Source organism: Crocuta crocuta, unplaced genomic scaffold (genome assembly GCF_008692635.1).
Source record: "Crocuta crocuta isolate KB4526 unplaced genomic scaffold, BGI_CrCroc_1.0 scaffold32, whole genome shotgun sequence".
NCBI classification, from domain to species: domain Eukaryota; kingdom Metazoa; phylum Chordata; class Mammalia; order Carnivora; family Hyaenidae; genus Crocuta; species Crocuta crocuta.
The window spans coordinates 13,953,381-13,965,666 of record NW_027529424.1 but is presented as its reverse complement, the minus strand read 5'-3'; the positions used below and the strand labels follow the sequence as shown (position 1 = coordinate 13,965,666).

Below are 12,286 nucleotides of genomic sequence, written 5' to 3'. Positions count from 1 at the left end.
TAGGAGACAACGTCAGTGTTCTGGAGTACGGCAGTGACATTTTAGATACAACACCAAGACATGACCCTTGAAAATAATAACTGATAAGTTGGACTTGATGAAAATTAAAACTTTCAAGAGAATGAGAGGACAAAAGCCACAGACTGGGGGAGTATTGGTGAAAGACACCTGATAAAGGGCCACTACCATAATGTAAAAGAACTCCTTTTTTTTTTTTTTTTTTGAATGTTTGTTTATTCTGAGAGAGCAAGCACGTGCACGGGTGTGGGGCAAAGAGAGAAGGAAAGAGAGAACCCCAAACAGGATCCATGCTGTCAGTGCAGAGCCTGACTCGGGCTTGAACTCACAAACCACTAGATCATGACCTGAGCTGAAATCAAGAGTTGGACGCTCAACTGACTGAGCCATCTAGGTGGTGACAAAAAAACTCTTAAACAGTAGGAAATGGACGTGATTAAAAAATGAACAAAAAATATGAACTTACACCTCACCAAAGACTAGATAGAGGTAAAAAGTAAGCGTATGAAAAGAGGTTCAACATCTTATGTCAGTAGAGAATTGCACATTAAGACAACATTGATTTATCACTACACGTCTGTTAAAGTGGTTAAAATCCAAAAAACACTGATTGCTGATGAGGATGTGGAGTCATAGGAGTTCCATCATTGCTGGTGGGTATGCTAAATGGTGCAGCCACTTTGGAAGACCATTTCTTACAAAATTAAACATACTCTTACCATCCAGCAGTTGCACTCCTTGTTACTTATCAAAAGAGCTGAAAACTTACACATAGAAATCTTTACAGGGTGGTTTATAGCAGCTTTATTGGTAACTGCCAAAATGTGGAAGCAACCAAGATGTCCTCTAGTCAGTGAATGGATAAATAAACTGTTACGTCCATCCAATGGAACATTATTCAGCACTAAAAAGAAATGAACTGCCAAGCAATGAACAGATACGGAGGCATCTTAAATGCATGGTACCAGGTGAAAGAAGTCCACCCAAAAGGGCTGCATACTGTATGACTCCATTTATAGGACATTCTGGAAAAGGCCAAATGATGGAGACAGTTAAAAACAAAATCAGTGGATGCCATGAACTGGGGACATGGAAGGATGAGTAGGCGGCACAGAGGCTTCTTAGGCAGGGACACTATTCTGTGTGATACTTTGATGGTATATACTTGTCTTTATGTGTATGTGAAAACCCATAGGGTGTGTAGCATCAAGAGTAAACCAACCGCAAGCTAAATCATGGGCTTTGGGGAAGGTACTGGTAAGTCAGTGCAGGTTTGTTGATTGTAACAAATGTCATTTCTGGTTTGGGTTGTTGATAATGGGCAAGGTGGCAGGTGTGTGGGGACATGGGACTCCTTGTATTTCCTGCTGAGTTTTGCTGTGAACCTAAAACTAATCTACAAAACAATGTTTATTAAGTGTTACTACATTATAAAAAATTATTCTCAGATGGATTAAGAAGTCATTGTTAAAAAAAAATTAAACACCCAGGTGGCTCAGTCAGTTAAGGGTCCAACTGGATTTCAGCTTAGGTCATGGTCTGAGGGTTATGAGATTGAGCTCCATGGGCTCCATGCTGGGTGTGGAGCCTGCTGAAGATTCTCTTGCTCCTTCTACCACTCACTCTCTCTAAAAACAAAACAAAACAAAACAAAACAAAAAACCAGGTAAATACATTTGAATATTTTTTCTGAGTTGAATGTGGAAGGACTTCTAATCAGAAAAGTTAACATAATACATGGTTAGCTAGATTTCCATATAATTTCTTTTAAGAGACAAAAGTATTTTAGAAATAATCTTAATACATAAAGGCATTAAGACCTAAATAGGAAAATGCTATGAATAGGCTATCAATGAAAAGTAACTTAAAATTACTAGTAGACTTTGGGAAAGTTTCAGCCTACCCTAAGTAATCAGTGCACATTATACAATTGGTTTGTTTTAAATTTCACATAGTATTTGATGTAAATATTTCAAAATATTTACAAAACATATTTGTTAGACAACATAGTAAGAAAACATAGTAAGAAGACAAAAACTCGGACCCACTTACCACCGGAAGCAAACCTCAGAACACGCTTGATGCTGTTGCTCTCCCAGTGTGGTCCTCATGGGTGCACTGCTTTCTCAGCCTACTCTTTCCGTCTCCTCCCTGTCATGCTTATCAATTCTACAATAAGTTTTCCCATATATGTATTTATCTCCAAGCATTGTGTTATTTAATTTTGCTTATTTTTAATTTCCTGACTGATTTCTCTTTTTTTTTTCCTGTTTGTAGCATTTGCATGATGTTAAGGAAGGTACAGGGGCGGTGGCTCAGTCGGTTAAGCATCTGACTCTTGGTTTTGGTGCAGGTCCTGATCTCACAGTTCACGAGAATGAGCTCTGTGTCAGGCTTTGTGCTGACAGCATGTGAGCCTGCTTGAGACTCTCTCTCCCTCTTTTCTGTCCTTTGCTTGTTTGTGTTCTCTCTCATTCTCTTTCAGGGAAAAAAAAAAAAAAAAAAAAGCACAGAGAGAAAGGATTGCATTAAATCTGAATTTTTAGGGATAGAGAATATCACTATTACCTAGGGGCTTGCCAAAGTTACTTGGACCAACTCACACCCATTAGAATGGCTAGTATCAAAAACCAGAAAATTATAAGTGTTGATAAAAATGTGGAGATATTAGAACCTTGTGCACTACTGGCAGGAAAGTAAAATGGTGCACCTGCTGTGGAAAACAGTATGGTAGATCTTTAAAAAATTAAACACGTAATTGTCAGGTGACATGGCAGTTCTGCTTCTGGGTATATCAAAAGCAGGGTCTCAGAGGCATATTTGTATACACATACATATTCATAGCAACGTTATGTGCTCAACGTGGAAGTAATCCCAAGTGTTCATCCATGGATGAATAGATTAAAAAATGCATTGGAACGTGCAATGGAATAATACTCAGCCTTAAAAAGGAAGAAAATTCTGTAACCTGCTACAACGTGGGTGAATGTTGAGGACATTTTAAGTGAAATATGTCAGATACAGAAGGGACAGATACTGTATAATTCCACTTCTGTGAGGTACTTAGATTCGTCACAAAGTCGAAGGAGAACAGTGGGTGCCAGGGCACAAGGAGGAGGGGGGTACTTAGGGACTACTGGGCGCAGAGATTCAGTTTCACAAGATGAAGTGAGTTATGTGGATGAATAGTGATGACTACGTCAAGACATTGTGGGTGTGCTTAGTGCCAGTGAACTGTACATGTAAAAATGGTGACGCCAGTTTATGTTATGTGTATTTTATCACAGCAAGAGAAATTGGGAAAATTCGTGGGATTTTTGGTTTTTGGTTAATATTTGGTTTTTGGTTAATATTTTTATTTTTTAAACTATAAGCCTCTTGAGAGTCACTTTCTGAAGGAGGTTGTCTTCCTAAGGGTCGTCTGCATCTGTCATGTCCCTGTGAGGCCACCTTGAAAGACAGATGAAAGATGAGGCCTGTCCCTTCTTAGTGGAACTGATCGATTCTTCTGAGAAATTTATAATTATTTGTACAAGGCAGTACATCTGTAAGAGACCTTTTAAAAAATTAGAACATGCAAGAGAGTGGAGTTTGCTTTACTTTGATCCTAGAGAAAAGGTCGGTCAGGGACAGTTACACGGACAGTTGCCGAAGACCCAGCAAGGAAAGGGCAGAGCACAAGCTTAAACGAGGGGCCTGAGGTCCAGTGTTTCAAGAAGACTTGGGAATTTTGAGTTGTTCAGTTTAATAGTAATATGCATTCAGAAGAGAGGGCTGCAGACTTGGATTTGGCCACTTCAGTGAAGACCTTAGATGAGAACCTGAGACCATCATTTCCTAAGATTTTATTGATGAGCAAACAAATTGCTATCTGTTTTTGACATCTAGCCACATTATTAATCATATTTATTAGGCAACATAAGGACTTTATCTCTCTTACTGCTATACTGCCAGAGCACCAAAGAGTGACCTATAAGAAGCATGTCTGAAGTATGTTACTGAATGAATGACTTTAGATTTCTTAAGAAGGAAAATCTCAGTGGTTGTACTTTAAGGAGACTTTGTCCTATTAGGTCAGGTTGGCTTTGGTGCTTTTATGACATGTCTCACATTCCCTTGTGCTCTCCTTTCTTGGGTTTGTGTCCTCAGGGCTCTCCTTGGGGTCCTGAGCATCTTCCTTGTGATGTGTGTACCTCTGTTGACCCTGTTCAGGCAGATCTCAAGCTTCTTTGGTTTTAACCTTGCCTGCTTTCTGCGGTGTGTGCTGCTTAATTCTTGAGTCTTGATTTTAATTGTTTCTAGCAATTAGGTGACATCACTTCTAGAGTTTTTGCTATTGGTGTCCCCACTCTATTCACTTGGTTGTTATGCATATAAATAGTTACATGCGCTGTATGGTGTTATTTTAAAACTCTAGCTTTGGTGTTACATTTTTTCTGTAGTCCTGAATACGTCATTCTCAATTTTTCATGTGTACTTAGAAAAAGTGCAAGTTAAATCACGTTTACAGTATCATTACTTAACTACCTTTAAACCCTTTGTTACATTGTCCTGTTTTACTTCTACATGTCATAAACCTACTGAGATCTAACAATTCTATCTTTGCTTTAAACAGTTATCTTTTAAAGAAACTAAGGAAGTTTCTCTGTGTCCCCCACGTACCTGCCGTCCCGCGGTGTCCCTTCCGCTAGATGTAGTGCCGCTGTGCACATTCTCCCCGCACGTATTTTGGCCCATGTTGGTCTTCTCTGGCCTTACAGGTAGTATTTCATGTATGTGTCAAACTTCCTCTGCCAGTTTTAGGCTGTTTCTGGCAAGGGCTACAGTTTTTGCATTTTTAGATGCCTCTATGTATCTATCTATCACACAAAATACTATTTTTAAGTATGTAAGTAGGGTTGAAATTGTGTTCTTTTGACGGAGCGTCTGTATAACCTGACAACGTGTAGTACCACAGTTCACCATTAGATGTCACTCTGTAACATGCATTACATTCTTGCCAGAAAATTTCTTACTCTAATGCTTGTCAGATTCAGAAAGTTGGCGTTTCCTAACAGTGCACTTACACTGTTACGTAGTGGTTTCTCTTTAAACACACGTTTATAAATTGTAAGTGTTACTACCTTTTAGTTCTGTCTCTAAGTCTGTACTGACCCTGCTGATTTTCCTTAGTTTTAAAATTTGAATGCTGGCTTTATTTTTTGGTTATTCTCCCTGTGGAGCAAAGTCTGCAAATATTAAAAGTAGTGGTGGGAAGAAGTAGGATATTCAGGAATACCCTCAAACGTGTTCCGAATTCTTCTGTTAGTAATGCAATTTTGAAAAATACCTTATTCCAGAAGGCTGACCCCATACTCATGGGCGACTGCTAGTTTTGTTTGGGTTTGTCACAGAAAGAGGGAGAATGGACTTGGCTCCAAAGAGAAATGTGGAGGCAGAGAACGCGGAGACATGTAGGTCTGCTGGCCAGTCCTGGAACACGGGAAAGTGCCAAGAATGAGATTCCTTCACTCATTCTCCACCTTTGTGAGATAGGAAAGGTCTGGTTGGGGCGGAGGCTGTGGGGGCTGATGTTCACTTTATGCCTCAGGGCGGCCAAACACTGAGCCATGTGCTGATGTAGGGATCAGTCGTCTCAGGGCCGAGGACGCTGCTGACAGTCCAGCCCCTCTGTGCCCAGCGGGGAGTCCGGCTGTGCAGTGAGCCTCTCCCGTAGCACTGTTGCTCCCCTGTGTCCCCCGTATACTTGGCAGGACGCAAACAGTGACCATTTTCCTCACGTCACTCAGAATGTTGAAATTTGAATGCAACAGTGATGTTGTTTCTGAGTGATACAATGAACAATGTCCCCGCCCCTGCCAGCCCAAGCGTGTGAACGTTCATGAAAATGGGGATCCACCCATGTCCTCTGGGATACCAGCTCCCAGCCTTTCACACCTCGGCCAGAAATAACTATCTTACAGTTTCTGTTTATGGTTTCATTTGAAGAAAAAAAAAAGAATGTTTTCATTTGTCAATATGGCTTTATAAAATTCAAATTTTAAAAGCCTGAGTATAATAAAGTACGAAAGAATAAGGACATTTGAATTCCATTTATATTGATCTATCAAATTACATGCAATATAATATCAAAAAATGACATTTTATGTTATACTTTTGCTTTAGAATAAAATACTCATTTTTTGATGTCTTAGTATAGGATGATTACTTGCCCTTATTGGGAAGACTCTTGGTCTTAAAATAACATTGTGTATGAAATAATGAAGCGAATGACAATTTTTATGAAGTAATTGGTAATGTAGGTGTAGAAAATACAGTAGAAAGGTTGTCATATTCCTTATACTACAGTAGTGTCCTCACCAGGAGCCAGGACATGCTGAGACTGTTACTCACTTATATTGATAGAGATGCATCTTGTAATCCATACCTTTTTCCCTTATGTTTTTGTGTATTCCTGCAGTTAAAGAAGTGAACAGGTCATGGCACGTTTAACAAAAAGACGACAGGCGGATACGAAAGCTATCCAGCATCTTTGGGCAGCCATTGAGATTATACGGAATCAGAAGCAAATTGCCAACATTGACCGTATCACAAAGTGAGTAAATTTAAGCAAAAATATCCTTGTAAAGTTTCCTATAAGATTTTGGGGGCAAAAGGTCCAAAAATAACCTATTTATTATGTTCATCAACATAGCAAAATAACAGTCACTTTTTGCCTCATATATAACTTGTTAGAAAGACAATACAGAAGCATAGATAACTTGAGTTTAGGTGTTTTGTAAGGAAATATTAGAGAGGTAAAATACCAGTGTGTTCTTTAGTTCTCAAAGATTTTTTTAACTCTTGGGAACAGATCTTTAAAGCCTTTTTATCAAAAAGGCTTTGCTTTTGCGCAGACTGTCTAAAAGCACTGACTCTTGAGCGTTCCCTGTCACACACACTGGTCCCTAGCCCACTAACCAGGACTTCCTGACCATTTCATTCTGTATTTTGGAAATTACATTACTTTGGTACACCAAGATTCAGGACAGAAAATTATCAGACTACTTTATGAATTCTCTACTTACATGTTATATACTAATTATAAAAGAGTCTTCAAATGGAACTTGATTTTGTTCATTTGTTTCTCTGAGTAGTTTTAGGGGAATAAAGCTAAATTCATCTTTTTAAAAATGGTTGAATGATAACTTTTTGGTAATTTAGATAGAATTTATTTTCATACATTCCTTAGATGCTATGTGTAAAGATGGAAACAAGTGGTTTACAAAAGTTCGCTTAGTGAAGTACTTGTTTTTGCCCTTATTAATAAGTAACAAAATTGAGTACCATATATTTTTGTCTCTTACCTACATTCTGTTAGATTATAAAGGCTGCTCGAGAGGGCGGGGCCAGAGAAGGGGAAAGAGCGATGCTGTCCGTTGCTCTGAGTCTGTATTTAAAGGTGCCACGTATACACACCCTAGCTCCTGGAGGCCACTAGAGAAAAAAATTCGGTAACATTTGTATGGAAAATAAGAATAAAATAAATTGCACATTATAATTAGATTCAAATGAGTATGTTTTTATAAAAAGTAAATAATTTGGGCTATGTTACAGTGTATAAGTTACAGTGAGATGGTATTACCATAAAAACATGTTTTCAAAACCTCAAGAATAAGAGCCATACGTATTTTCATGTCGTTGGGTTTTTTAAAAACATAGTTTATTTTAAAAAAATAAATAAAAACATAGTTTATGTATATCGAAATTACCTACAGAAGAATGTGGAGATAAGATACTGCTCTTTGGGCTTAAATTTTAAACTTCAGGCCATCCAAGCTTGACAGAACGGTTCCGGTATCGGATGCGCTTCCTCCGCCCTGACCTGGCACCTGCCCTGGGAGCCGTGGAGGCATCTCCTGGTGCCAGGCGTCCATAGTTGGGCCACAAAGGTTGCCACTAGTTGGTGGCGGTGGGTGCAGGTGCCGCACAGGTGATGTAACATCTGTGTGCACTCGCGTGAGAGAGAAGAGGTTCGTCAGCAGGAGCGCAAACCCGTCCCATTCTGCATTAGGGGTTCTTGATAAACATTCTCTTCTCTCCCTTCTCCGTCAGCAGCACAGCGTTCAGGCGGCCAAGGCTGACTTTTCTCCATGGCCTCACGTCCATAGATCTTAAGATACATGTGAATAAATGTATTCACCTATCAAAAAGTACTGTTTTATTGGTGTCATCTAAAGATGAAAAAAAACAAAGAAAATCAGAGGGTAACTGTTTAAGAGTGGTGGCCGGTGTCTCTTCTGCCTTGTCTGAGAGGATCCTCTTCCTTTCTGTTATGGGCGTACTTGATGGTACAGTGAAGAAGCAGGCAGTACTGTTTCAGTCACAGCCTGTGTGTCATTAGTTTCCTACTAGGCCATCAGCCCCGAGGAGGAGCTGTCTGCGTGACTGCCTGGCCTGCTGCCTTAGCTCCTGGGTCGAGCTGGTGTCCTTGTCACCACCCTGGCCAAGGCAGGTTGGGAGAAGCATTGCCCCGTGATAGGAAGGCAGGTGTCTGTTCTGTATTCTAAATAGGAAAATACTTTTCAAGTCTTAGATTAACTTAAAATCAAGTTGCTCCACTTAGTTACAGCGGAGCCTGAACATAGACTTACCTTTTAATCTTTACGCATATGGGAAATTACTGACGGCTGTAGCAGAGTTACTGTAACGAAGAGGGCGTATGTAGTCACCAAGGTCCTTCTGTGTTCTGTCTGGTGACGAACTCCATTCTAGGAATGGAAGCTACATAGCTTCAGTCAACACTTTTGAACAGTTTTGGGCTTTGGGATCATGGCTTTTTATCATACATGGAAGCCTGGCAGACCCTAAACACTGTAGTTAACGTCTGTGTCGTGTTTCAGTTCTGCTTGTTTTTGTTTCTATTTGAAAATGTCATTAAGATTGCCTCCATCTAAAGGTTTTCATTCATCCTTGTTGTTTTCCTTTGCCGTTTATTTATTGAAGAAACTGGTTCATTTCCTCTTAGGTTTCCCATAGTCTGGCTTTTGCCAGTCGCATCCTATGGTATCTTCGTTTCTCAGCATTTTGTGGGAATTGGCAGGTGTTCCGGACGCTTGGGTGGGGTAGGGCTCCCTTGTGGTGGTGGGCGACCCTGCCAGGAGGCCGTATGCCCGTTTCTCACGTGTGAGGTTGGTAGCCTTGATGTACCGCGAGTAGTGCCAGTACCTCCTTAAGGATTACCAATGGTATTACTTCCGTAGGGACGTAAATGTGCCATCCGTCGCGTGCTGTGTGGCAGCCCCGTGGCGTGTGCGTGACCAGAGGGAGAATAACTGACTCTTGGCCCTTGTTTGCCAGTTTTTAAAATGGCATCCTCTCATGGTAGCCAATTAGTTTCTTTTTTGAGTGCCATTTGGAATTCATGCATTTAAATACTTTTGATACATTTCAGTCCATTTCTGATAAAATCCTTATTTATGCTCAAGTTTTTCCATCTTTCACCAGTTGGAGCTTCTCCCCATTGACTCCTGAAATGGCTTTCGGCTTTTTTGTGCAAAGGATTTTTCAGGCTCATTTTTTTTACACCCTTGGAACCATTGATTTCACCAGGAGGGCTCTGATTTCCTTCACTTAGAAATTGTATCTCAGAAGCATGTCTGGCCCTCATTGTGCTCACTGATGCTTGGCTGGTCTTTCCAGGCCTTTTAGGGGACAGAAGAAGTATATATAATTGTAAGAGAAAAAAACACCTTATGAATGCATACTGATATTTTCCATTTGAATTTATGGCTACTAGTTTTTCCCAAACTTTTCTACCAAAAATCTTTCTTCTTACATAGCAAGGACATCATGAAGTGTAATTATTCAGTTGTTTTATCCAACATTATATACCAAGCTATTGCAGAGTAACCACACCAACACTATAGCCAATAGTATGTTTCATGGAAACCATTTAAATTACTTTACCTGTTGTTCTTAAACAATCGTACTGAATCTAACCTGCCAGAGACGAGAGCAGTTACATGTTCTTTCTTCCTCACAACTGCCATTTGCTCTTTGTCTGCAAACAACTATTTATTTCATGGTTACCACCAGCCCTTCTCTTGGTGCCACGGTTCATTCTCTGGTAGATATTCTTTACTCTTGTTCCCCAAGTTTTACTGAGATGTGATTGACATGTAATACCGTGTTAGTTTACAAGGTGCACAACATAATGATTTTGTGTTTGTGATCTATTGCAAAACGATCACCATGGTATATTCAGTTAACATCTGTCGCCTTGTTTTTCCTGTGATGAGAACTCAGATCTGCTCTGTTAGCACCTCTCAAATACATAGTGCAGTGTTATTAACTGTAGTCAGCATGCTGTCCATGACATGCCTGGGACTTCCATTTATCCTAAAACATTGGCCTCCTTCACCCATTTCACCCGCCGCTTGCCACCACCAGTCTGTTCTGTTTCTGTGAGTTCAGTCTTTTTAGATCATACAGTGTTTGTTTTTCTCTGTCTGACTTCCTTCACTTAGCATAATACCCACTGGTCCTTCCACATTGTCACAAAATGATAGGATTTCCTTTTTTATAGCAGAATAATAATTCCCTTGTATATACATTCATCTGTCGATGGGCACTTAGGGAGTTTCCATGCCTTGGCTACTGTGAGCAGTGCTTCAGTGAACATGAAGCACACGTATCTTTTTGAGAGACTGATTTCATTTCTTTTGGATAAATACCCAGAAGTGGGACTGGTGGATGGTATAGTAGTTGTGTTTTAATTTGTTGAGTAGCCTCCATGTTGTTTTTCAAAGTGGCGTAACCATCTAGGAGATTCTTAAGGCTTCGTGGGAACTGATTTTCAAGTTCTTGTTGGTTCTTATCAGTTGGTTGCAGCCTTTTTTACTGGAAAGTCAGTTTGGCTGGGTATAAAATCTTTAACTTCTGCTTTCTTTCTTTAGGGTTTTTGTAAGTTATGTATGTTGGCTTAGAGAGCCTCTCATGGTTGCCATGCACCCTAGGATAGAATCCTGTGCTTCTTTACCAGTTTCTTTTAATTATCTCTCTCAGTTTTTAAACAGGTAGTGTTCTGCTCAAAAAAGTAGTAGAAAAGGAATTATAAATGAGAGAATCACTGTTGAGATTTATTGTATATTTCAAGTATTTAAAAAGTGTAACTCACAAACTTCTTTAACTATTATATGGAATGGAGAGTACTTTCACCAAAGGAGTCCTTCTGAAAGCAAAGTGGAATTAAGTTTGATTTTTAATTACTGGTGAAGCTGTTCCTCTGATTTTAAAGTGCAGGTTTATAGATTGGATTTCGTGATAATATAAAATTCCGTAGTTCTCATTTGGAAGCTACATAAACACAGATAAATCTTGACCTCTCATTAAAAACATTTTACATTTTTATAAACCAAAGGATGTTTTCTAATGTTTAGTCATCATAAAATTGAAACAAACAAGTCACTTTATCATAAAAAATGAAGTGTAGTAGTCACTTGAGATGAAGATAAGCACAGACAAGGGTAGCTTCTCTTTTAGTTGAAAGGACTAGAAAGGCTAACTTCTGAGTGGTACATATGGATTCATAAATTCTATGAAATTTGAATAGGTGTCGTGAAATTAAAGCTTTGAAATATTTGATTACTAGTATTTATATGAAACAAATATTTATAACATTTTTATGCTTAAGATCATAAAATAAGCTCTTGTTTTATATTTTTTAAGTTAAGGAACAGAGATTAAGAGTTGGCTAAACGTTTGACTCTTGATTTTTCAGCTCAGGTCATGATCTCGCAGTTCGTGTGCACGTGCTCTCTCTCTCTCTCTCTCTCTCTTTCTGTCTCTCTCTCTCTCTCATAAATAAAGAAATAACTTAAAAAAAATTAAGACTCCTATGATAACAAAATCAATAACCAGTGAAATTTAGACTTTTAATATCTGAGACTCCCAATATTATTCCTAATTCATTTTCATGTTATTTTTCTAAATGTCACCTATATTTTAATTGTCCATAAAAGTAAGTCACATGTGTCACTTCTGTTTCCTCTTAAATCCAAACATACTATTCATATCTAACTTGGATAATTATAACGTGGCATTGGAATTTTCTAAGTATTCTAAGTAGTTGTAATCGAAAGACCTGCTGTTGAAACAAGCCTAACCTTTATGTTCACCTACATGTTCCAGCGTTATGGGCTGCTTAGTGCTGTTGGGAGAGGTCAGCTCACGTTTGCTCCCTTCTGGGAAATGCAGGTGGTCTGTGCTGCCTTGAGCACCTGTGATT

At 39.2% G+C, this 12,286-nt stretch overlaps 1 protein-coding gene across 9 annotated transcripts in view; it reads left to right on the top strand.

Annotated features, from left to right (window-relative positions):
* The window catches only part of ZMYND11 (zinc finger MYND-type containing 11), a 133,948-nt gene that overhangs the window by 50,676 nt on the left and 70,986 nt on the right, over nt 1-12,286 (top strand). For 8 of the 9 annotated variants that reach the window (XM_077758562.1, XM_077758561.1, XM_077758560.1 and 5 more), the window contains exon 2: nt 6,479-6,613. In XM_077758562.1, coding sequence (XP_077614688.1) covers nt 6,498-6,613 — 116 coding nt within the window. In that variant the 5' untranslated portion in view covers nt 6,479-6,497. Of the gene's footprint in view, nt 1-4,631; nt 4,779-6,478; nt 6,614-12,286 lie in introns of those variants that run through there. The other variant, XM_077758555.1, reaches the window with a different exon arrangement.